The sequence below is a fragment of the Chinchilla lanigera genome, unplaced genomic scaffold (genome assembly GCF_000276665.1).
Source record: "Chinchilla lanigera isolate Chin_1 unplaced genomic scaffold, ChiLan1.0 scaffold00012, whole genome shotgun sequence".
NCBI classification, from domain to species: domain Eukaryota; kingdom Metazoa; phylum Chordata; class Mammalia; order Rodentia; family Chinchillidae; genus Chinchilla; species Chinchilla lanigera.
In genome coordinates, this window is record NW_004955413.1 from 26,868,523 (window position 1) to 26,894,400 (window position 25,878).

General features: G+C 56.4%; 1 protein-coding gene across 3 annotated transcripts; it reads right to left on the reverse strand.

Annotated features, from left to right (window-relative positions):
* Positions 1 to 964: 964 nt before the first annotated feature.
* Positions 965 to 25,670, reverse strand: Rangap1 (Ran GTPase activating protein 1). Of its 3 annotated transcripts, none has more exons than XM_005379344.2 (16): positions 25,340 to 25,670; positions 20,790 to 20,939; positions 16,819 to 16,946; positions 13,870 to 13,929; positions 13,298 to 13,477; positions 10,924 to 11,058; positions 8,088 to 8,246; positions 7,033 to 7,146; positions 6,673 to 6,772; positions 6,506 to 6,590; positions 5,507 to 5,678; positions 4,593 to 4,712; positions 3,188 to 3,290; positions 2,301 to 2,389; positions 2,045 to 2,166; positions 965 to 1,865 (listed from the first exon to the last, which is right to left on the reverse strand). In XM_005379344.2, the coding sequence occupies exons 2-16, from the start codon at positions 20,899 to 20,901 to the stop codon at positions 1,796 to 1,798; spliced, it is 1,749 nt and encodes a 582-aa protein (XP_005379401.1). In that variant the 5' UTR covers positions 20,902 to 20,939; positions 25,340 to 25,670; the 3' UTR covers positions 965 to 1,795. The 3 variants fall into 3 exon arrangements, with proteins under 3 accessions (XP_005379401.1, XP_005379400.1, XP_013366808.1); XM_005379343.2 differs by lacking the exon at positions 25,340 to 25,670 and adding an exon at positions 21,275 to 21,481; XM_013511354.1 differs by lacking the exons at positions 4,593 to 4,712; positions 25,340 to 25,670 and adding an exon at positions 21,275 to 21,481.
* Positions 25,671 to 25,878: the final 208 nt, after the last annotated feature.

Genomic DNA, 25,878 nt, shown 5'->3' on the forward strand with positions numbered 1-25,878 from the left:
ACCGCGCCCAGCCCAGTGCTCAGGGCCTCAGGCCAGGCTGAAGGGCAGAGCGGGGCCAGGGCAACTGGCCTCCAGAGACCACCACATCCTCTGCCGGGGGCGCAGCGCTGGGCACCGAGGGCCTGGGGAAGTGGCCTTGACCCCACCACCCAGGACGCCAGGCTAGAGGCCCTGGGCCCCTGCCACACCGTCCTGCTGACGCCCTGGCTGAGCTCAGGGTGCAGTGTTCTGGGTCCCCCAGTTCCCAGCGCTCTCCTCACCAATGCGCAGAGGTTTCCCTCCTGGTGCCCACGGTCCTCACCACTGTCCCCACCCGGGGCCTGGGCTGGTTCTGGTGTTTTATTTATTTCTTGGTACTGGGAATTGAACTGCACTTGCCAGGCAGGCACTTGTGCCACCGAACCATATCCCCAGCCCTTGGTTTTGGTGTTTTAGATAAGATTTCACTAAGTCACTAAGTTCTCCACAGTGAGCTGCATCTTGTGATCCCTCTGCCTCAGCCTCCCAGCCTGGTAAGAAATCTTGACTGAACAGCATGGGTGGGGTCTTTCTGGTGCTCACGAACTCCAGAGGTGTTTGCTGTGTAACCGCAAAGGTGAGGTCAGAAGGCGCTGCAAGGGGGTCCTCCTATGTGTGTCGATGCAGCGAGGGGCCCCAGGGGGTGGCGCTTCCCCAGGCAGGCTCCACTCCTTGAAGCAACCCTGTCCGCCTGCTGCAGGCTCCTGACTGCAGTCAGCAAGGCCTGTGATGATCCCAGGCAGTGTCCAGCCGAGCCCAACCGCAGTGCAGATAAAGGGGCCACACGGGGCCAAGGAGCCGCAGCCCAAGGAGGGTGACAGGACTGCAGGCCACAGTCAGGACAGGCCCAGCTCAAGGCTGGCACCGGGCTCCTACAGGACCGAGGTGGGGGCCACTTAGTACGGCCTGGACGATGCCATACTTGGGCAAGATAAATTTCTCGTTCTCCCCAGCTGCCACAGGTGACTTTATTCATGAAGCTGCCAGGCACAGCCCAGACACACAGAGAGCACACTGGAATCACAAGGTGGCCCCGGGGCTGCCGGGCCTGGCCCCACCCTCCCACGGGGGTCCTCGGGGGGCAGCCCCAGACGCAGCGCTGGCATCAGAGCAATGGCTCTTTCTCCCTGGGCAGAACAGGCCTGCGTCTAGCACAGCGTCCCCTCTGGCTCGGCCCCCGCTGGCTGCGGGAGCCAGGACAGCCGCAGGCCCTGCCGCTCCTGGACCCCTGGTGGCACCCCTGGTGTCTCCTCTGGTCCACCTGAGCAGGGGCTAGGGTCCTGCCCCCCACGACAGCCCCAGCCCGTGGCCTCTGCTCCACAGGCCGCTCAGTTCACACAACAGGCTTGCACAGTGGGGACAGCAGCTGCCGCGGGCCCAGGCCACGTAGAAGGCAGCCCAACGTGACACAGAGAAACAGCGGAGCACGTGGACAGCAATGTCCCAGGCTTTGGCGCAGCCCGGGAGGTAGGACAGCAGGGCGGGGGGCAGCTGCGTCCAGGAGCGCAGGGCACCCTCAGGTGGCTTGAGTCTTTAATGGCAAAGCAGCCTGCAGCGCCCCACGACAGACCAGGGCCAGGGAGACAGAAAAAACCCCAATCCCGACACAGGGCACAGGCACCGCACCGACGTACACATGGGACACCACACGACATCAAACAAAGACCCTCCCTGCCTCTGGTCAGAGTCCTGTCCTGGGGACGCAAGGGCTGCAGCTCGGTTCCTCCCGGTCCCCGTTCCTGGCGTGGGTCGGGGGACAGAAGAGGTGGCCGGGAGGCTACACCTTGTAAAGCGTCTGCAGCAGGCTGTGGCGGGCGAAGGAGCAGGACTCCAGGGCGCCGTTGGGCCTGCAGGGAGAGTCGGGGTGAGGGGTGGGCGCTGGGCGGCAGCCTGTGTCACCCAGCCGGGACTCAACTGCTCTCCTCACCGGGACTCGGCAAGGGGGACCCGCGCCCCTCGGCCCGCGCAGCCGGCAGCCTGGCGGGGACCCGGCCCAGCCAACGGGGCGCAACAAGGCCGCACTCACTTGGTGATAAAGGCCAGCAGCAGGGGCGCAAGGGCCTTGGGAAAATAGTCCTGCTGCACCATGTGGTTCAGGGCCATCAGGGGGCCGTAGAGGTTGGTGATGGCCTTGACCTTGTCTTCACTCTGCGAGGGGAACACAGAGAAGCTGGGGGGACCCAGGGCCTCGCCCCCCAGCACCTGGACACAGCTCAGCCCCGAGACGGAGCCCGGCCCAGGTCCGAAAGGGGAAGCCCCGGCCCGGGACACTCCGGCCTCACCTTGAGCAGGCCCATGTGGACCAGCAGCCTGGTGAGGAAGGCGTTGGCGTTGAAGGCTGAGGAGCCGAAGGCCTTCCTCATGAGGGCGTCTGCGGCACAAGCAAGGGTGGCAGGTGAGGGCAGCAGAGGCTGGCACAGGCCAGAGTCCCCTCGCACACAGACCCGGCTCTGTTTCCACGCCCCATCCAGCACGGGACACAGGTGCCAGGGTGAGGGGCCGCGGGCAGGCGGCAACTCCTCCCCGGCCTCACAGGGGGGATGGCGTGGGCCGGCGCGCGCGGTGCAGGAGGCTCAGGGAGGAAAGAACAGCGTGGTTCCGGAGAACGAAACGCAGGCGTCTTGCTCCCTCAAGCGCTCAGCCTCAATTCCCGCTGAAGCCCCATCCCCACCACCCTTGCAGCGTGAGTCCGGGAGGAGCGTCGCCCCTCCTCCCCTTAGCTGTGAGCGACGCCCTCACTCACAGGGCCCCTCCTCCTCTCTGCCCATCCCTGGGCTCAAACTGATGGTGACGAGGCGGGAGGGCCCTCAGAGGATGGGGCCAGGGCCACAGGTTCCGGAGCCAGGGAAACGAAACAGGGCTCCCCTGTGCCGGACCTGCTTGCAGGCGGGGACGAGGGAGCCGCTCCCTCTTCCAGACAGGAGGTGCCCACAGCGCCTTGGGGCCGGGGCGCCAGCCTCCTGTGTAGGCAGGTCTGACGCAGCCACGTGGTTCTGGGAAAGGCCTGAGTCTCCCAGCTGCAAATACTGGAAAGTGCGCAGCCCACTCCGCTGCAGGACCACGGCAAGCCCCCAACAGAATGGGCTGAGGGGTTCTGTCAGCAGGGGGGTCTAGACACCATCGATCTACGTCAGCTGTGGGGGTGAGTCTCCAGCCCGGCCCACGTTACCTACTGCATCCTGCACTGCCGTCCTCACTGTGGCCTCGTCCTTGAACACTGACGACACCTTCAGGAAGGCGGAGACCACCTTCTCCGGGTCCGACGTGTCAGTCTGAAGACACAAGAGACAACGCAGATCACTGGGGCCAGGTCCCAGGACTCTGGCAGGTGGTGAAGAGAAGTCTAGATTCGCTTCGGACCTGAAGAGGTCCGGCAGTGCGGGCAGCCTGGTGGTCAGGACCCAGCTGGCTCACATTTGACCTCCGGCACCTGCGCAGCTGGGATGAGTGGCTAGATGGAGCACGTTAAATATCACAGTCCCCAGCCCCGTCCTGTCATCCAACCTGAGGAAATCACAGAATGCAGACCCTGTCCATATGCAAGGAAGCCAGAGCGACTTCTGCTTCTCTAACAGTGGGAGCAAGAGGGAGAAACAGACCTCCAGGAGGAGTGGCTTGCTTTGAAGTGACAGAGCTACTCATGGGAATAAAAAGGGACGAGAGAATACTACCCACATAGAATGGTGTGACACGAAAATGCCGGGACACAAAAAGGTTTGCGTTAGCTGGGTGTGGTTTTGCACACCTATAATCCCAGCACTCTGGGAGGCTGAGGCAGGAGGATTAGTTCTACCCCAACCTGAGCAACTTAGTAAGACCTTGTCTCAAAATTTTAAAAATTTTTAAAAAGAGCCAAGATGTTCAGTGTGAAGGCCTTGGGTTCAATCCCCAGATTTTTTTTTGTTTGTTTGTTTGTTTGTTTTTTGGTTTTTCTCTGGTACCGGGAACGGAACTCACAACCTTGCACTTGCCAGGCAGGCGCTTTGCCGCTGAGCTAAATCCCCAGCCCCCATCAATCCCCAGATTATACCAAAGTACAGTGCCTGGCACAAACAGGCACTCAATAATCACCTCTGAATGAATGAGTGAAGCAACAACCAATCAGCCAGTGAGGCTGGAGCAAGGGCAGCCTCCCATGGGTATGCACGGGGCCAGGCAGGAGGTGGCTCGAGAAGCTGCTGACCATGCAGAAGCCCAGGGACACACTGGGCAGCCTGGGCGTGAACTCCCCGTGGTGAGGCTGGGGGAGGCAGGCTGCCCTTACTGCAGCGGGGGCTCACAGGTATCCTGCACATGCTCATTTATGTGTGTCTGCATTATTATTATTATTTTTTTTTTTTTTTGGCTTTTTGACACAGGGTCTTGCTCGGTAGTCCAGGCTGGCCTTGAACTTGTGGCAATCCTCCTTCCTCAGCCTTCCAGAGCTGGGATTATAGGCATGTGCCACTATACCTGGTTATGTGTCTGCATTTAAAAATAAAAAAAAAAAACCTTGAGAGCCAGGCCTGTAGGTGACAGCGAACCCTCCCCTCTTCCGGTGCTCTGCTGCCCCCGTCTCCAGCAAGGAGTCTCACCTGCTGGGCTATCAGCACTGAGCTCTTGGGCCCAAGGCGCAGCAGCTTCTCAGGGGAGGGGAAGGCCAGGAAAGTGGAGACATCGGGAGGCATCGGGGAGGACAGGGAGGAGGCCGGCTCCTGAAACAGGTGACACAGGGGTGGGGTGGGCGGGTGGAGGCATCTACCCGGATTCCAGCCTCAGGCCCTGGGCCCTGCTGCCTGGTTCCGCTCCGGAATACCCACCCTCACTCTAGCCGGGCCTGGTCCAAGGTCGGAACTGTCCACCTGCTCCGCACTGTTCCTCTAGATGGGGGCCTAGAGGCCTCAACACGGATCCCTGCGGGGCCGCGCAAGGCCCCAGAAATGACGCGGGAGAGGCCACCAGGAAGTAAAGCCCAGCCCGAGTCAGAGCTGCAGTGGGCACAGAGGGGCTGCGCCTGCCACCAGAGTCCGCTCGTCACCACGCTGCTTCCAGAACCTTGGAAAGCGCCCAGCTGAACAGCGGCAGGGTGCTCCTAGGCCTCCCCAAAGCTCCCTGGAGCTTCATTCGGGAATTATGAGGGAACATGAATGAACAGACTAGGGCCCGGCAAGGGGCACCAACTGTGTGCCACAGTCCCAGCCGCAATCTCCAGAGCACAAGGCTGTCCCTGAAGGTCACCAGGATAATCCGTTGCTGGGTGAGAAAACACATCAGCTTGTACACCTATACTACTATACAAAGGATGTATAGTACCGGCCAGGTGTGGTGGTGCAGGCCGTCATGCAGCTACCCGGAGCCTGACACAGGAGGGCAGTGAGCTTGAGGCCACCCTGAACTACAGGGCGAGACCCTAAAAACCTAAACAAATACATAAGTAAAAGGCACTGTGGCTACACCTTCCAGGGTTTCAGGGGATCCGAGCTCTGCCCCGAGCAGGGAGGGGACTTACCCCAGTGCTGGAGTTCAGAATCTTCCTCGAGGGTGTGGCTGGTTCCTCTCCTTGTCTTTGCTGTGGCTCCTCCTCTTCGTCTTCCTCCTCCTCCTCTTCCTCTTCCTCCTCCTCGTCCTCTTCTCCTTCCTCCTCATCTTCCTCCTCATCCTCATCCTCACCCTCGTCGTCACTGTGGAGAGGAGCTGGCTAAGGCAGAGCCTCCCTGCCCTCAGCCCACGCTGGCCCTGTGAGGGGGAACTGGGGGCCCTGCCCCCAGGGCGGGGCACGGATCACCGCAGGAGGTCCACGAGGTGACCCTGCCACTGAAGGAGCCATGCCAGTTCCCCTGACCCGAGTCCGCAGCACGCAGGCCGGGTAACTGTCTGCTGTGCAAATGAAGACACCTGGGAGGGAAGCGGCCGGGGTTTGGCTGGCGCAAACTGGCTGTGACGCAGCGGGAGGCTGCTGCTCCCTGCTGCCCACCCGCCCTCCTCTGCACCGGACCCCGCCCCGTGGTACTGAGGACTAAACCCAGAGCCCTCCTACCGAGCTGCGTCCCTGGCCCTGTTTTACTGCTTGAGACGGGCTCTCGCTAAGTTCCCCAAGCTGGAGAACTCCTGATCCTCCCGAGTCCTCGGATTCCTTGAGTACTGAGACTACGGGGGTGCCGCCACGTCCGGCTTCTCTTGTGCCAACGCCTTCCTTTCTAGTCGGTTTTGGGAATGCACTGCGCCCGTTCCCTCGAGGCGCCCACGTCCCTGCCTGCAGCTCCCACAGCTCCTGTCCTCTACATTTGCCGCTCAGCCGTGTCCGCCTCCAGACTCGGCCGCCACATCCCCCGGAAAGCAGAGAACAGCTTTGTCACCCCACCCGTCTCTGCCACCCAGAGACCTTGGTGTCACTCTTTGTCCCTGGTACCAGCACAGGCCTGGCGCCCACAGGCACTCAGTGAGTTTCTGGGGGAGCACGCAGAGGACTGAGTGAGGTGCGGCGGCCGGCCGCCCACTTGCGCCTTACCTGAGGGACGCCAGCACCCTGGCCATGTTGAAGCCGTCCAGCACCTCCTGGAGCTGCTCACAGCCCTCCTCTCCCAGGGCGTTGCCTGCTCGGGGCAAAATGCAGGTGAGAACGGTGCAGGGCCAGGGGCCGGGCCAGGGCTGTGCCGAGAGCCCCCGGCCCATTACCGTTGAGGTCCAGCTTCTCCAGCTCGGCCTTGTCAGCCACGGCTTCTGCCACGGCCAGGGCAGCATCTCGCTTGATTTCACAGAAGGACAGGTTTAGCTCCTGGAAGCAGAGGAAGGCTGAGGCAGGCAGCCACTGGGGGCCCAGGTCCTGCTCCCCAGCTCGGCTCCTCTAGAGACACCGGGACCAGAAGCCAGACACGTGTGACGCAATGCCTGTGCCGGGCACGCTCTGACGGCACTGCTCCTCCCATGACCATGCCATGGCTCAGAGGCACCCAGACTGGCGGAACGGCGCGGAAGGGCAAGGGGCTGGGCTCCTCTACCCCAAGTGGGACCCCGGGGCCCAGAGTGCAACGGCACCTTGAGCTTGGGCAGACCCCCGCGCACAGCGTCCGCGATGGCCACGGCCCCCTTGGAGCGCACCAGGCAGTCCCCGAAGTTGATCACTTCCACCTGCCGCAAGGTCTTCAGGGTCTGTGAGGAGGAAACAAGGTCCAAGGTGAGGGTGCAGGCCACACCCTGCTCAGTCCCTCGCTGTCCTCCTGTGTGTCCTGGTCTGGCCCCCTACCATATCTCAGCTCCTCTCCTAGCCTCCATACTGGCCTCTGGGATGTGGGCTCTACCTCTACCACCCTACTGCCCACACTGCAGTCAGAATGCCTGAAGTGCAAATCTGTCACAGCATACTCTCCCCCATAACCCTCCATGGCTCCCTATTACTTACAGGATAGAGCCTCGTGGAACCAGCAAGGCTTTGAGGTCTTGCTCCCCTCCCCGCTCCTCCCTCCCACACCTGGATGTCATTTCGAAGCAGGACCTGGGAGCAAGGCTCCCTCCCGAGTTCAGGCCTCCACACCCTGTGATCCCCCTGCCAAAACACTCATTCCACTCTCTCTGTCCACTTGCCCTGCACGATTCAGCCAGCAGATGAGCTCTCTCGGGAAGCCAGCCCAACCCCACCAGAGCTTGTCCTGTGTGCTCCCACACTGTCTGGTGACACCACAGCAGCAGTGCCAGCCTTCCAGGGGACCATGGGGTCCTTGCCACTGAGAGCCCTGGCCCACAGTGCTTCGTGGCTCCCTTTCCTCTGTAAGGAGGGACCCATGGGGCCTGCACCCGCTGCAACCTGGGCACCAGGCAGGGACTCAGTGGACAGCTGCTGGATGAGACAACTCGGGAAGCCAGCGCAGGCAGCCTTGTCCCCTGTGGCCTGAGGGTGAAACAGCGCCAGGGCTGGAGGCGGACGGAGGCTGCCTGGGACTCGTAGCAGGGCACAGCCTCCCTTGTGATCCGTGGCCCTGTGCTGATGGGGTACACACGGCAGGGACGGGCAGAGCAGCCCCTCTGGCAACAGAGGCAGCAGCCAGACCCGGGCTACTCTGCCCTTCACGGCCCCCCCACACCCGCCTGCCTACCTCAGCCATGGCCACCGCGCCCTTCTCAGTGAAGGTGTTGTCGTTGAGGTTGATGACCTGCAGCAGGGGGTTGATGGCAAAGGCCTGGGCCAGGGCCATGACACCAGGGTGGTTGATCCCGTTCTGCGGCATGTGCACCTCCCTCAGTGTCCCGATGATCTGCGAGGGGAGGACAGTGCAGAGTGGACCATGGGCCAGCGACGCCAGCAGGGGTTTATCTGCAGGCTCAGGCCACAGATCTCAAAGCACCCTCTGGCACAGCTGCACCTGGTCCTCCACAGCCTCCTGAGACTGACCCACCTGGATCAGGATCCCCCAGATAGCGAAGAGTGGGAACAGAGAGGCTAAGTGATTGGCCCAGGGTCACACAGCTCTGGAGCAGAGGATGAACCGGAACATAGATGCCTCAGTCTGGCGTCCTCTATACTGCGGGGACCCTGGGCTCTGTGATCACCAGTCAGGACCCTGCTCTGGACAGTGCAGCACCACCTGGCCGCACTCCAGAGCCGTGCTCCCCCAGCTACAGCATGCTGTGGTCCACAGGCCACGTCCGTGCAGGGGAGAGGAGGCCTCCCCACCCTGCTCGGGCTGCTTTCAACCCGGCCTCTGAACACTCACTCGCCCACAGCCCCACTCACGGCCTCCTGTGCGGCTGCGGGGAGGCTGCTCCCCGTGTACCCTGCAGCTCTCACTGGGGCGCCCCCTCCCACTGGAGGCCGGCTCCTGCGCCTGGAGCTCAAGCCCCGCTCTCATGTTCACCCAGCTCAGGGCTCTCAGGGAGGGGCCCACACCTGTCTCTGCACTGCCACCCAAAACTGAGGTCAGCCCTGGGACAACTCTGTCCGGGGGCTTGGCACACGTGGGAGGGAGTCACAGACAAACCCAGGCAGGCCCACTGAGGCACAGCGCAAGCCAGGCTACTTAACACTTCCTGTGCCCTGCACTCACCAGACAGCCAGGAAGCCCTTGGGTCCCTCCTCAGAAAAATGTTCTTAAATTTTGATAAAAATGTTACAGAATTACAAAGGAGTCCCCTGAAATGAAAGTTACCAAAACGTAGCCCGGGCGTGGTGCCACACACCTGTATTCCAGCACTTGGGAGGCTGAGGCAGGACTGTTGTGAGTGTGAGGCCAGCCTGGGCTACACAGGTGAGTTCAAGGCCAGCCTGAACTATATGGTTAGACCGTGTCTCAAACAAACAAACAAACATGTGCTATACTAACATAGCTATGTAGTAATAAACAAATTTACTTCTTTTTCTCTAATTTTACAGGCTGGGGACATAGCTCAAAAGCACAGTGCCTGCCTGGCAAGCATGAGGTCATGAGTTCAATTCCTGGTACAAAAAAAATTCTAATTTTAGTGACAGTCTCACTCTGTTGCCCAGGCAGGCCCTAAACCCATGGGCACAAGCGGCCCTCCCAGCTCAGTGTTCCCTGTAGCGGGGACCGCAAGCACGCACCACCACACAAGTGTGAGGCCACACCGGGCGGCTCGGCAAGACCTTATTTCAACATTGCAAAGAAGGTCTGGGGTATTGCTCAGTGATCAGCATCCCTGGGTTCAATCTCTGTACCACAAAAAAGTGCAGTATTACATTATTACTGCTGAAATTCACTATCCCACAAAATATTACGCAGCTACTTTTTGTCCCATGAGTCGTGTTACAAGCATCTTTGTAAAATGTTGCGTGGCCCATGTGACACTGGTCTCCTCTCGAGCAGTCTGTCCTCCGCAAATTGTACATCATGGTAAAAAGTGACCTCTCTTGGTCCTCTTTGGTATTCCACCCTGTGTGACACATGTAACACAAACGTGGGGCTCGGGTGTAGCTTGGCGATGAAGCGCATGTTTCGCACGCACAAGGCCCTGGGTTCAATCCCCAGCCCCCTAATACTCTACCCAAAGCAAAACAAAATGTGCGTTCACCAGCTGTGTATGCTGTGGGTAACCACAGGGTATTAAAGTATTTGGGACTCAAACGTTACACTCAGGAGCTGGGGGACAGCAGTGGCTCTGTGGGCTCCCTACTGTGCACGGGCTCAGCACCCCCAAATATGTCACTGTTCCCAGGTCAACTGTAGTGTTTAGCTGTGTTGAGATAGCAATGATGCGATTTTCTCCCTCTGTGTTCACAGATCCCCTGAACTCTCCCCACACTGGATTAAGAACCCTATTCTAAGCATAGCAGAGGCCAGAAGGGCAGCAGCCAGTCCCCACCATCCCCAGAAGAGGCAGGTGCCCCCTGAGCAAGGGGTCCAGGGAGACACAGGCTGGTGAGGCAGGCATCTTTAGATGCAGCCCGGCAGACAGGCCAGCAAAGCGTCAGGCCTGAGGGATAGCGCTCTAGAAACATTCCCATGAACAGGGTGAGGAGGGAGCTCAGTGGTAGAGCGCTTGCCTAGCATGCACGAGGCCCTGGGTTCAACCCCCAGCACCACAAAACAATTAAAAGATGAAAGAGCAGAAGGGGACGGAACCCAAGGCTCCCACTCCTGTGGGAGGCAAGTGTGGCCATGCATGGAGTTCGCCGTCAGGGCCTCAACACTGGGCCCTGGGGAGAAGGGGTGAGGGAGGAGGCCCTGCCCCTCGCTGCTCCCACCTGTCTGTGTCCCTGTCCGGCAGGTGTGTCATATTTAGCTCCCACTGTCCTCACCGCTGCTGAGAAAGTGACACTCTCAGACCAGGCTCCTGCCCTCCCGAAGGTCACAGCCTTCTCAAACAGTGCGCGGAGCTGCTACTGACCCACCAAGGTGGTGGGCTAGGGACGTTTTGGGACGAGGCAGGAAGCGGCCCACCATGCCCAGCAGGGCAGGATGGGAAGAAAACACTCACCCCAAAAGCTTCTGCCAAGGCAGTGGCTCCGTCGTTCTCCAGCCGGTTCCTGCCGGCCACAAAGACCTTCAGGGCCAGCGGCTTGCCTTGGGCACTGGACTTGCGGTGACACTCGGTCAGAGCTGCTGCCAGGATCTGCCGAGAGGGGACAGGCGCAACTCTCTCAGCACACCATCACCCCTCAGGCTGGGCTCAATCTCCTGACTCAAGTGACCCTCCGGGCTCAGCAACTGGGATATAGGTGCGTGCCACCAGGCCAAGCTCAGAAACTGTCTATGGTCAGTAAGCAACTGACAGACAAACCTAGATGGTGCTGGAGGCAGCCAGTGGGTCAGGACCACGGTCCAGCCACACCACCTGACAAGGCCCTTGTCTGGGCTGGCCGGGCATAGCAGGGTGACGCCTGCTGATGCACAAACCTAAAATCCAGCTTGCCCTGTTTTTAACATGGAGCCCAGAGGTAGCTCCTATCCTATTGTACCAAGAGGCGAAGTACAAGTGCTGATTAGTAGCTGGACGTGGTAGAGCACACCAGTAATCTCAGTATTTGGGAGGCTGAGGCACAGGGAATCACTGAGTTCAAGGCCAGCCTGGACTACATAGTGAGACCCTGACTCAAACAAAAACCTGAATAAATAATTTATGTTCCTCAGAGCCAAAGAGGCCAGGTGTGGCCATGTGTGCCTGTAATTCCAGCTGCGACAGGAGGCTGAGAGGATTCCCAAGAATTCGAAATCACCCTGAACTACATAGTGAGTTAAGGAAAAAAAGAAAAAGCTCAAGAGGAGTGCCGCTGGCCATTTGGACAGGCCAAACACACTGTCCCTAAAAGAGAAAAGCTGAGAGCTCTTGACTAAAGGGAAGAAAAACAATCATCTGCTGAGGTTGCTAAGATCTACAGTACACCAAGATACTCTGAGAGCATATTCACGTAACTTTTCCTATACTACACTGGTATAACTGCTGTATTTCTGCCGTTATTCACTTACTGTGCCTAGTTAGTAAGTTAAACTCTACCACTGGCACGTATAGGAAAAAGCAGTACGTTTAGGGCTTGGAACTATCCGTGAGTTCAGGCACCCAGGAAGGTCTTGGAATGCAGCTGGTAGATCAGGAAGGGCTACAGTCCAGGTCAAGTCCCAGGGCAGAGCTAGTCTGTTGAGGGGCTGGGGGTTAGCTCGGCAGCACAGCGCCTGCCCGGCAAGCACAAGGTTGTGAGTTTGATTCCCAGTACTGGAGAAAAACCAAAAAAAAAAAAAAAAAAAAGAAAAGAAAAGAGCTAGTCTGTTGAAAGCCCCCTGGCCACAGGTTCAAAACTCTCTGCTTCCCAACATCATCCCATCTACCGCGAGTATGCATAGGCCAGACAGGCACAGGCCAGCGGGGGCGCTCCAGGAGCCTGTTTCCTGGTATTGCTGTGTGGCAGGGTGAGGTGACGCCCCTCACTCTGGGTTGGCTGCACTCCTCTGTGTGGATGCAAATATTCTCACGTCATAGCGCACAGGCAGCTCACTGCCCAGCCAGACTCGGGGGAGGGCATGTGGGAGACACGAAGACTCCCGTCCTTTCTGTGGGGCAGCAGGCAGCAGGCACCCTCTGTGAGGCGGCTGCTCTGGCTCCTCAGGCTGGGGCACTGTGAGCCTCCTCTCAGTTCCTCTGGCTCTGCACAGAACCGTGTAGATGGTCAAATTCCACCCCCACCTCGCTGGGACCCACGCACCCCACCTCTCCAAGCCAGAGTTATTCATGCAGGGAAACGGGGACTTACCATTCAGGGTGAGGCACGTGAACATATGCACAAAGATATCTCCAAACCCTGCTGGTTCCCTGTGTCCCCAGCCCTTCCCTTAGCGTGTGTACTCAGTTCTCAGCTCTGGGCCTGAAGGAGCCCAGGGGACAAGCAGGGAATGAAGAGGCGCCCCTCAGCGCACATGGTAGGAAGCAAACGAACTCTTCTCCACCACTGACCAGTCCAGCTTCTTGGAGAGGGCAGCACCAAGGCCATTCAGGGTGCAAGGCGAGTGAGACCGCCCTTCGCAGCAGTATGTTTCTTACTGGGTCCCTTCCTTGCCCTGGCTCTGCCAGCTGTTCCAAGTGACAGTGGGTACAAGAATGCCCCAAGCCTGCATTTTGCAGAGCCAGCAGATCAGAGCAGGTTACACAGCAACACCGCCCTGCGTTGCCAGGCAACACGAGAACTTGGGATGGTTGCTTGGCAACCCCACCCTTCTAGATTCCTCTCCCCACTGGCCAAAGGCTGCTACCTTTGAGACCTTTCTCCTCTGAAGTGAAAAGGCACCCAGAGGGGTGGCCAAGGGCCAGAGGACACTCAGCTGGGTGTGGACACAGGAGGGACTAGGCAGTCCTGACCCACCTTGCCACCACCGATGCCCATGCCACAGTTGTTGAGCTTGAGCTCGTGCAGGGTGAAGCACGCTGGGCTCTTGAGCAGAGCCTCGAAGCCGCGGACACCATCGGGACCAAATGCGTTGTCACTCAGGTCCAGCTCCACCAGCTGGGCCCCAGCGGTGATGAGTCCCTCCCCTAGTGAGATCTGGGCAGAGAGGGAGCTCAGGTCAGTTTCACAGATGCCTGCCCGCTGCTGCTTCTGTGCCAGGGCTGGCCCTGCCCTCAAGGGACATCTCTGGAACCCCAGTGTTGGTTACAGAAATGCAGGCTGGAGGAGGCGGCCACAGCAGGTCCAGGTGGGCGGGTGACAACCACTGCGGCCTGGCCCCACTAGGGCACACCTGGCCCTCCCCAAAGCCAGGCAAGCCTGGTTCTGCGCTGTGTTCCGCCCTCTTCTGTTAGGACCCAGGCTCCGCTTGAGCGCTCAGTACCTGTGGGGCTTATCTCAGGCTCCGCGAGGAAGACTGTGAGAGAAAGTCAGGGAACAGCCACAGGGGACCCGAGCCAGGGGAAGTGCAGCGCACTCCTTGTCCTTACCAGTGCCGGGGGGATCTCAGACCGCAGGCGCCCTGTGAACATGTCGCTCCAGTGGCATCGCTGAGCAGGGGAAAAAGCAAAGACTTAGCCAGAGACCATCAGGAGCCTAATGGGAAGCCGTGAGCATTGTCTCACCCTGCGGTATGGTGACCTGAGCACTACAACACAACTTTTATTTTTTTGGTGGTATTACAGACAGAACACAGGACCTTGCACAAGCTAGTCAAGTGCTCTACTACTGATCTACACCCTCAGCCCCAACTTTTTTGTGTGTGGTATTGGGGATTGAACCCAGGGCCTTCATACCCCTGCCCTTTTTGGAGACAGGGTCTCACTAAGCGGTTCAGGCTAGGTTTAAACTTGTGATCCTCCTGACTCAGCCTCCCAGAGTGCTGAGATTACAGATGTGCTCCACCACACCTGGCTTCACCCCACCCCTTTTTAGAAACAAGGTCTGGCTACATCGCCCAAGATGGCCTCAAATTCATTACCCTCCTGCAGCAGCCACTGCAGTAGCTAGCATGACAGGTTTGTATAACCAAGCCTGGCTGTAAGACTTCTTAATCTGGGCTTTGTCAGCAAAAGCTGGAGCAGTTCTGCCTGCAGTTGGTAGGACCTGGAGGCCCGTCCCCAAGGTAAGTAGGCCCTAGGGTTGTGAAGGCCGCGGCAGAAGTACAAGGAACCTTTCTGACTTCTCCAACCCACTCACTGGACGTGACTGGCTTCCAGGTGACAGAGGGGCAAGAAAGTAAACAACACCGGACTCAGCACCGAGGAAGCTCCTCTTTTTCCACCTCTCTGACCACCTCCATGGGGGCTGGGGCTCCTCCCACGTTCCTTTCTAACAAAAAGCAGGGCTCAGCGCTGGAGCCTTTAGATATCAACAGCATCAAATCAGAACTAAATACACCATTTATTGTAATACATGATGGTTTTCTTTTTTTTTTCTGGGACCAGGAATCGAACTCATGACCTCAGGCTTGCCAGGCAAGTGCTTATGCCACTGAGCTATATCCCCGGCCCTTGGCTTTCTATTTATAGAAGCAGTGTTCTGAAATTACATACAAGCTAGCTAACTTAGTGAAAAGTATTAGATAAGTATCACAAATTTGGCATGGTGGCGCATGCCTGTAATCCCAGCACTCAGGAAGCTGAGGCAGGAGGATCTTTGCAGGTTTGAGACCAGCCTGGGCTACAAAGTGGGCCCAAGGCCAGCCTGAACTGCACAGAGAGACCCTGTCTCAAAAAAAAAAAAAAAAAAAAAAGATAAGCATCACAAAAGTGGCAGTCACATAACTTAGTTGTGACAGCCCTATTCCTAGCTCCAACTGCTGTGTCCACTTCCAACTCCAGCCATCTCTGGGCCATGTATGGAGATGATGAGACACAGGGAAAGCCCATTTCCCCTAAAGATCCAGACCTTAAATTATACGAGCTAAGTCTAACCTTCTGTACTAGGAAGTTGGTTTTTGGAGAAAAATGCTCCAAAGCCAACATCTTCCCATAAAGCCACTGATTCACACCCCAGGGCCTCAGCTGGATGCTTAATGCAGCCAGGCCTGCTCTGGGAGTTGCTCTGCATGCAAGTCATTAGGACGGGGGACAGGGAGTCACAGTCCAAGTGTGATGAGCTGAAGAGTCAGCCTGGGGCTCCAGGGCACAAGGCCTAGGTTCTGATCCCCACCCAGCTGGCTCCAGGTCACTCCTTCTCTGGCCTGTGGAACCCTCTCTCTGAAACAAAGCTTTAGGCCTCGTTGATCTCAGCCTCTCATGAACTCCGTCCAGCCTCGTCTTCCTGTACGACCCTGGCTTGTACTTCTGTCAACTGTCAAAACCTCAAGGGGAGAAAACATCACACTCTGCATCAGCTCACACCTGAATACTGCGGGCCATCGAAGGCAGCTCACATGCGCGTGGCTTCCTCCAGCACAGGACAGGCCTGGGTCTACATCAGGGGATGAAGCATGTGGCAGCCTCTCACGGGAGGACCTCTGAGAAGGGGAAGAGCCTCACCTCCTACAGGAGCCCAGCCTCTGAGCCACGTTCAGTGCGGGGTCAAACAAAGTGCAGGTGCTGGGGTTGGAACCAGCCCTGTGGGCTCCAAAGCGCAGCTCCTCTGAGCCTCCACTCCCTTGACGTATAAAATGGAGCTACCCCCCAGTATTTTACCCAGGCTGTTGTGAGGATTGAAATAAATGACAAATGGAGATGGGCCCAGAACAAGCTCAGCCCCACACACATTAAGGAGCACACTCCCAGTCTGCAAAACTGGGCTCCCTCCCTCAGGACGCTTCAGACTCCAATAGGCTAATGCTCACTGGGATTCATGGGAAAGCACACAGTGACACCCCTTGCCACGCTGAGCATGACACCTCCACTTTCTTCACGGAGCACACTGACCGCTGGGATGCAGTGGAAGCCACTTTGAGAACACTGGGTAAAATAATCCAAACTGGAAAGGATCACAAGTTTGAGTTCCACCTGGGCAACTTAGCAAGACCCTCTCTCAAAACAAAAAAATAAAAAGGGCTGGGGAGGTAGCTCAGTGGCACAGCCCCTGGCTTTGAGCCCAGTACTGCCAAGAGAAAACAGAGATTCCGAGTGGCCCTTGGTGTTGGCCAAGGAGGCACAGCCTGGATTTAACCTTTAGGGAAGAACCTGCCTCGGCACTGGAGCCCAGGCCTGGCCACTCCCGCCCAGAGCGCCGGCCAGGCTTTGTCGGAAGAGCTGCAGACGTGCGTGTGTGACTAGTTTTGTAGCCTTCCTTCCTCACTGGCACAGGTGTCAAGCCAACAGCCTCCTGTGCTCCTAATTCATTCAGGTCTGCGCACTGCAGGGGAGGAACTCTCGGTGCTGGGTGCTCCGGGTGGCCATAGGAAGAAGAGGAAGTCACCAAGGCAGGGCCTGGGAGGGCTGTGGCAGGGAAGCTGCTTCCCCTGCAGACCTCACCTTCAACTCTGACTTCTTCTCTAAGGCCTTGGCGATGACCCGGGCCGCTTCCACGCCCACCGTGTTGCCCTCTAAGCGCAGCGCCTCCAAGCTGTCAAAGTCTTCAATCTCTTTAATCACGTCCTTAGCTGCCCAAGACCAAAAACAGCATGTTAGGATTTGAGAGTCACCAAGAGCTGGAGCAGGAGAGAGCTCGGTAACCACCGTACCCACACACGCCATGGGCTGTGGTGCACCACGGCCAGCTCTGGGCTGCAGAAGACGGGACCGGCTCACAGGCCGGCGGCAGGCACAGTGAGGCAAACACCGCCTCTGTTTGAGGTTCACACAAGGCAGGGGCAGAAGGCAGGGAAGCCAAGGGAAAGAGCAGCTGGCTGCCAGGAGCAAAGACAACTTCCCCTAGTGGGAGGTGAGTGCAGGCCTCCAAGACGGGGTGCACGCCAGGCCAGGTAGGGAAAGGCACGCAAGTGGGGACCGACAGCACAGCAGAGCGGCAGGCTCAGCTACAGACGGCCTACGTCGTTAACCGCCTCTCCCGCGGGGCGTGCGCGTCACTGTGCTTTTCTTAATAATGACAAATTCTAAACCGTGTAAACACGCACAGAGGATGTGCTTTCCCAGCACTACAAAAAAGAAAAGAAAACGAGAAAGGACAACTGAATAATTCACTGAGGGTTTGGTGCATTATAAGAAGTTAGGTCAGCCAGGCATGGGGCCACACCTACAATGCCAGCACTCTGGGGGCTGAGGCAGAAGGGTCACAGATTTCACCCCAACCCAAGCAACTTAGTGGCTTAGCAAGACCCTCTCTGAAAATAAAATATGAAAAAAAAAGAAGAGCTGGGTAAGTAGCTCAGCATGAAGGCCCCGAGTTCACCCCCTGGTACCTCAAGGAAAAAAGTCAAGTTCAAACCTAATGTCCCATATCCCCCTCTGTCTTGCTTACCTCCCTGCCCCACCCCATCCTCTGCCAGCCAGACAAGACTTTTTTGTTTCATGAACTTGTTTTTGTTCAGATCACTGAATGAATACAAATTGATTATGGAATACAGATACTATGAAAGGAGGAGGAAAAAAATCATCACACAGCCCAGGGATCTCACTACTGTTGATTTTGGTGCATTTTCTTTCTAGTGCAGTAACTGGTTTGTTTGTTTTTCCCAAACTTGCAATCTTCCTGTCTCAGCCTCCCAGAACGCTGGGACTACAGGTGTGTGTCGCCACACCCAGTTGAACTTGACCTTCTGGCTATGAAGATCACAGAAGGGTCTTGAGAAAGGAGCCTGCCATCTGTACGGTGCTTCCTAAGAAGCAGTCCAAGTACGGGTTCCACAGCACACGCTGGCTTGCTTGCTCCTGGCCCTACCCTGCCATGTCCCTTCCTCGGGAAGCCTTGCCCAACCTCCCAGCCAGCTCAGTCTCCATGCTACAGCATGCACAGACCCGACAGTCTGGAGCCTGCTTAAAGGATCACCTGATCGTAACAGCATCTGCTCATTAGGCCCACGCTCTGAGAGCAAAGAGCCTCTCTCCGCCTGTGCTCACTACTGTGTCCCCAAGGACGAGCCTGTTCTGCCACTGTGTGCTTTCCCAGCTCCCCTCAGAAGCCCGTTACTATTATATCCGCCCTACAGCTCAGTAAGTGAACGCCCGCTCAGGCCATCCAGCCGCACAGCAGCGACCAGCATGTATTTCCCATCTGGTTACAAGGAAGGCCAGAGAGCTGAGCCTGACTTTCTACAAGAGGAGGCTGAGGTTTCAAGGAAGGACTGCCCAGGAGTTCTGGGGCAATGGCAGGCCCAAGCTGCAGATGGCTCCAACACTGAACCCCTGCACTCCTCCCCATGGCATCCCCACAGAGAAGCCTCTTAAGACCCACCCACACTTGCCTGGGCGACCACCTCGGAGTCACAGCTCCAGACCCCCCGTGGACCATGCCGCCTCTGTGCTGGTCCCTAGGGCAAAGGTGGGAGTAACCTACCCGCCCTTTGCAAGCCTCACTCCAAAAGGGCACCTGGTCTAACATCTGGGCTCTGCCACGTCAACAAAGACGGGGGCGGCGCTCAAGGGGATGCTCACAGTCCTTAAGAGCACAGAGGCAGGGCTGCCGGGGCCTCCAGCAAAGACCTAACTTGTGCTTCGTGGGTGGCATCAGTGCACCGGGACTAGTACAGTGCTCTGTGCAAGCTCAGCTCCGGGGAGTCATCAGCACAGACTGGAAGAAAACGCACCGAAATGGGAGAGCAGGGACAACACAGGGTGGGAGCCCAGGCGCCTGCCCGCCCATCCAATCCACACACAGGAACGGTAACTGAAAAACTAGTCCCCACACAACAGGTTTCAACCCTGAATAACCACTCAGAAACAGATGCCCTCCTTACAGCCTCTACCAGCTCACAGGGAACAAGTCTGGGAGGCTTGTTACTCTGGCACGCAAAGCAGAAAGGCCTTTCTTTGGCATTTAGACGGGATGATCACCAGCTCTGCTGCCTTGTACACCGCTCACTCCAAGCTCACCTGGGCTCCAGGCTCCTCAGCCCTGGGCCCCAGACGGGGTTCAGATTTCCTCCCTCCTAAGCCCAACCTCCAGGTCTCAACCCCTTTGGTTCTCTTCGCCTGTAGTGTCCTCTTTCCTTCAAATCATCCTTCAAGGACAGCTGTAATACCAGCTCCTCCAAGGAGACCTCCGGGGCTCCCTGAGTGAAAAGGGACAGCCGTCCCGCCTTACTGCCCAGGATTAGGAGCTCCTTACAGCCTGGGGCTGTGAGTCAGGCATGTGGGGGGCGGCTACAAAATGAGAGACAGCAGGTACGGCTGTGCCGGACTGTAGGGCCAAACCTGAGTTCTCATGCCAGCTCTAGCACTTGTAGATGTACCCTTAGGTCAGTCATCACCACCCCCTTGAGCCTCAGTTTCCCAACCTGCAATGTGCTTTCCTCAAGGAATTTTGCGAAGATAAACTGAGATACTATCTGTCTGACACTTAACACCCTGCCGGACAGAGTGTTCAGTGTTTACCAAGCTGAACGTCTACTTAGAGGCACGGGAACAAGGACTCAGCCGGACCTCTGACAAAAGCCAGCTCATCATTTTCCAGACGTGTGCCCTTAGACAAGTGACTTAAGTCTCCTAAGTCCCTTTTCCTCATTACAAAATGCAACATTTCCGTCTAGTACCTCCTTCAGGGATGCTGAGAGGAACTCTGTTTCAAGGGCCTATGGAAGACTCAGGAATGCGAGTGACCACACTCCAGCATCCCAAGGACTCGCGCAGTCTCTGGCAAGGGTGGGGATGTGTGCTTAAGGCCACCGGCACACTGTGACAACCAGGCAAGTCCAGGCCAGTTTCTCTGGTTGGGCCGGAACTCCAAGAGGCCTCACCAAGACTGCCACAGGAACCTTCACCTCCAGTCTCCAGAGGCTCGGGGCTGGCCAGTGCCCAACAAGCGCCGGCCAGGGCTGGGAAGAGAGCGCCTGTGTGCTGATTCCCACCCAGGGGCCTCCATCCCTTCCTTGGGGCATCTGCTCGCAGGGACTAGCACCTAGAAGCTCCCAAGAAGGCCCAGATTGTTTTAATGCAATTCTACCAGGGCCTCAGCTCTGGGGAAGGCAGCACATTCCAGGTCTCACCTGGGATCACAGGACGAAGGCAGGGGTGGGAAGAGCCGTATCCCGGGGATGCCACTAACTGTGACCCCTTATGACCTCCCATCCCCTCCTGAGAGAGAAAGGAGCAGTGAGGAAAGGGTACCCACAGCCAAAGAGCGGGCAAATGTTCTAGCTCTGAGCTACAGCCCTAGCCTTGGGCAAATGGCCTTTAAGCCTCATTGTTAGAATAGTTCCAAAGACATTTGACCTCCCAGAGCTGCCAGGACAAATAATTAGCGACAAGGTTGCACAAAGAACCTGTACCATCAGCTGGCGTACACTGCACGCCCTCTCCTCCCTTGCACAACCAGTCCAGGAGCTCACCATCTTCCGCGGTGTTCAGCTTGAGGCTCTTGCCCTTGAAGCTCAGCTGTCCCCCGGCCACCTGGGTTTTGGCCAAGGTCTCTGCCAGCTTGGTGATGTCTTCGGAGGCCATGCTGGCCACAACGGTGGGCTCCCCTGGAGATCTGCAAACTGAAGAGACCAAAATTGCATTAAGAAAGGCATCTCCTAGGACCCCTGGTTGGGGACGGCCAGGGTAAGATGTCAGCCACCTTCGCTGCCCTTGCCATGGAGAACGCCAGAGCTAAAACACTGCGAGAAATAAAAACACTATTAGCAGAGGAACAGTTCTAGAACGGTAGAGGAGGTAGCAAGAAAGCAGTAAAATCATCTTTAGCCCCTGATGAGTTTCAGCTCACTGTAAGACCTCCTCTGTCAAAGTGCGCTGAGAGGACGCCCAGCAACCACGCCAAATGACTACGTCCTGGACGCCCAGGTGAGTGGCAGGTCAAGTCCCAGACACGCACCTGCCTGATCATCTGGGCAGCTCTCTGTTTGAGGGCCCCATTCCTCAAACAGGACAGAGATGGCTAAGGGGTCTAGGCCATCCATCCCAGGGACTTCCCTGCTGCCCCCGCTGGCATGACTCTGGGACTGGGGCACAGGGCTCAGCCCACTGCACATCTGGTGTTAACCCAAGAGACGGCAGGCCATGGTGGCCCCTCTGGGGTTCCTAGGAGACCAGAATCTCTACATCACAACAGCCACCATCACAATAGGCCAGAGTAAGGAAAAACAAACTCAACTTTTTCACTGTATTCTTGTAACACACTTCTGATGGCAGATGTATATGAGTTCCTCCTTGTATACCAAGCAACCAATTCATTCTACAATGGAGACTACTGATGATACTAATTCAATGCTGATTCTGACACCATCTGGACAGTGTCAGATCCCACAGGTTGAGGGCTCAGTCCCACAAAATTGAGCCCCACTTCCAATGCTAATGTAAACCTCACGTTGGTTTATCTGCACATCTGACCCAGTGGTTATCAACTGGGGTTCCCATAACCCCCTCCTTGGGTTCAATTTGCTGGAGTAGCTCACAGAATTCAGGGAAATACACTTACTGTTTACTGTTACAGAAAGGGCATTTTAAAGGATACAAATAAACAGCCAGAGGGGTCAGGAATACAGTTTAGCAGTACAGCGCCTGCCTGGCAAGCATGAGGTCATGATTTCGATTCCCAGTACCAAAAAAACCCAGCCAGATAAAAAAACACATAGGGTAAAGGGTGGGAGAAAAGGCTGAGAGCTTCTACCCACTCGCTGGAACTGCACCTTCCAAGAACCTACTCACTCAGCTGTCCAACGCTCTCCCATCTCTGTCTTTGGGGGTTTTAAGGAGGCTTCCTTATGCAGATATGATTAGTTAAATCGATGGCTACTGGTGATCAACTTAACCTTCAGCCCCTCTCCAGAGTTTAGCATGCGGGGCTGGAAGTCCCAACCCTCTAACACTGCCTGAGTCTTTTTGGTGACTGGTCCCCATCCTGAAGCCACCTAAAGGCTGCCCACCAGCAACCATTTCATTAGCGTACAAAAACAAAAAGACACATCACTTTTGGGTTTTGGGAGTTCAATGCCAGGAAGTTGATGACAATACTGTACAGTGATACCTCAGGTGTCTGCCCGACAGCTCCAAGTCCATTCTTTTTTATTTTTATTTTTTTTTTTTGAGGCAGGGTCTCACCATCTAGTTCAGTTTGGCCTTGAACTCATTATGTAGCCCAGGCTGCCCTCAAACTCACAGCAATCCTCCTGCCTCAGCCTCCCAAGTACTGCGATGACAGGTGTGCACCACCACGCCCAGCATGAACTTTCAACTACTGGGACAGTGAAGTTCAAAAAAAATCTGCTCAATATTCTGCTTTGCTCAATAGTGAACTGAAAATCTAACTTTAAAAAATCTGTACAGGGCAGAGTGAGTCACATGTCACATCTTGCCATGGACACAAAGGGGTGATGCTTCAATCTAAGCATGTCACTCACACCAAGACAACATGTAGTGCTGGTGTTAGTGCATTAAAACATTCATCATTCATCATTGTGCTTTTCTTTTTGCGCTTGCATAAAATACTGTAACCGTGGCTCTAAAAATAGTTAGTGATATCAGCAGAGAAGCTAAGAGGAAAACTGTGAGAACCACAACAAAGTTAAAGAAATCATTGTGAAATGTGTTAAAGTCCTGGAAAAACAAATTTATAAGTGTAATTTTTGGGCCTCAGAAGCAATTATTTGGTTTTCTATTTCTTCTTAAAGGAACTATATGTTCAGTTCTCAAACTTACACCATGAATTTGGAACAAAGTGAGTTCAACAACCAAGGTATCACTGTGTATGTTGCAACAATATTGCTGCTTCCAGCCTGGAGTTCAGCACCTACCAAAATGGACAACTCCACTCCCCCAAAGAGGAAACCACAGGCAAGCAAGGCAGACCAAGGAGTGATACAGGGAACAGAGATAAGGGGGTGCTATTGAAAGTCATCCTCAGATGGAGCTGTGATAACCCTTCGTCCTCCCATACCTCTCAGACTTTGTCTGGGCTCAAAGAACCAGTTTCTCACCCTTTCTATTCTTCCCAGTTATTGCCCTGGTCTGTCTACACCTGCATGTCCTTAACAAGAAGCCTGAATTATTCTCCTGGGAAAGGCATCTGGCGTTTACTCAAAAAACATTTATTATACTGAGTGTTACTATGCACTGCATAGTGTTCCAAGTACCTGGAGAACAGCAGTAAATGAAACAAAAAATCCTGTCTTCTATTTGTTTTGTTTTGTTCTGTTTTGCTTGTGAGACACGGTGTCTCCCCATGTAGTCCAGGTTGGCTTTGAACTAACTTACTATGTATCGGAGGTTGGCCTCAAACTCACTGTGACCCTCCGGCCTCACCTCCCAACTGCTGGGATTACAGGTGTGCATCACCACACCCCACCTGTCTTCGTGAAGTATATGCTTTAAGCAAAATGTTTAGCTGGTCATGGCTGGGTGTAGGGGTGACACCTATTATCCCAGGACACTAAGTCAGAAGGATTGAAAGTTCTAGCCCACTTAAGGCAACTTAGCAAGAACACATTTCAAAAAGGGCTGGAGATGTAGCTCAGGTCCTAAATTTGATCCCCAGTACTGTACCACAAAAAGCCAAAAAAAAAAAAAATTATGTTCAAGTGATATAAAAACAAAGAGGAAAGAGCATAAGAAGGGCTTTGGTGTTTTTATTTTCTGGGGGGTGGGAATTTAAAGTAGAATAATTAGAAAAGGTATTACTAGTAAAGAATTAAATCAAGGGGCTGGGGATTTAGCTCAGTGGCAAAGCGCCTGCCTGGCAAGCGCAAGGTTGTGAGTTCGGTTCCCGGTACCGGAGAAAAACCAAAAAAAAAAAAAAAAAAAAAAAAAAAAAAGAATTAAATCAGTCCTAAAGGTTATCAAGTACTGGGCCATGCTAACACCTGGGGGAAGAGCATGTCTAGAAAGGGAACAGAATATGCACAGGCTTCCGGGGAAGATGAGAATGGAGGACAGCAAAGAGGCCTGTGGGAACCCAGAGAGGGAGGGAGCATGGAAGTAGGAGAAAAGAGAAATAACAAGGGGCTCCAGTCCCAAAGGCCACTTTAAGAACCCTAGTGTTTCATTCTCCGAGTCCCAAAGAGAGCTGCTGGAGGGTTTTGCAAAGGACAAACATGCTCTGACCTATGTCTCCACAGGATCACTACTTGCTGCAGAGGGCCTGCTACTTAAAAGGCGCTCAAAGAATGCAGGATAAAACGGAATAAAAATTAATCTGGAATCAAATCACCTACTGGACTTCTGAGATGGGACCATGTGAGGCTAGAAAAAATGGTGATGGGGTCCAGATGGAACAGGGACAGAAATTACTCAGTCCTATGAGGCACAAACGAGCGCGCGAGAACACACGCGCGCGCGCGCCCGCTCCCATTCACTTCCAAGACTAAAAAGCCAAAACAGATGAAATGATGTGTCCAGTCAGCAAACAGCCGACGACAAAGCAAAAACAGACGGTTAACACAGGCAAGTCGTGTTCCCGTGGCGGGCCGCGTGGGTGCGGATCCATCGATCCCGCGAAGCGTCAACAGTGACTCACGCCGATACCTGGGCAGCGGCGGCGCCCGCGGGCCCCGAAGCGTGGGCCGAGAGGGGAGGCGGCGGGGGCGGCGGCGGCGCCACGCGGGGACTCAGGCAGCGCAGGACCGGAGGGGAGCCCCGCCCGGGTTCCCCGAGGACTCGCACCGCCTCCAGGTGACACCGACGCCTATCCTGAGACGCCACTGCTGACAGCTCCAGGCTGGGAGGCACGGGCGCGTCAAACTTCCTCTAAAGCCTCAGTTTCCCCACTTGTGAAAGGACCGGAGACCCCCCGGCACCCCGCGCCCGCCCCGCGCTCGGCAGTCGAAGGCGCGCGGGAGAAGCCGAGGGGCGCGCGGCGGGTCCCGGCGGCGCCACACCTTCGCCCCCTGTCCCAGCCGCTCCGCCCCAGCAGGTGACAGGGACAGCACAGGGACCCCGGCCCTACCGTGAACAGGCGGCGCCGCGTGGGGCGATCCGAGCGCGCGCGTCAGCCGGGCGGGACGGACGCCGATCTGGGGTCAGGTCAGGTCCGGCCGCGTCGCTTCCCTGGGTTCAGCGGTCCCGGTGCCCAGCCCGCCTGTCTGTCTGTCTGTCCGCGCTCCCGGGGTCCCTCGTCACTCGCGTCTCCTACACCACCTGCTCTCGGCAGGGCGGCGGATGATGGCGGAGGAGGAGGATTTTGAAAGCCGGCAGTTTCTTTCCTTTGATTTGATTTGTTCGAGCCCGAGCCGGCTTCCCTCGGTTCGGCGCGCGGGGCTCATCGGGTAAAGAAGTCCAGTTCTCCCGCGCACGCGCGACAGGGCGCGGCGAGGCGCGCGCCGCGAACTCCCAGTCCCACGGTGCATCGCGCCCGGAGCGCACCGCCCTCCTCTCCGCCCGCTTGGCCTCTTCTGGCTCTTTCCACCGGACACCGCGGGACAGTGCGTAGCCAACGCCCCGGGAAACTACGACTCCCGAAAGGTCTTGCGGCTAGCCGGTCACACC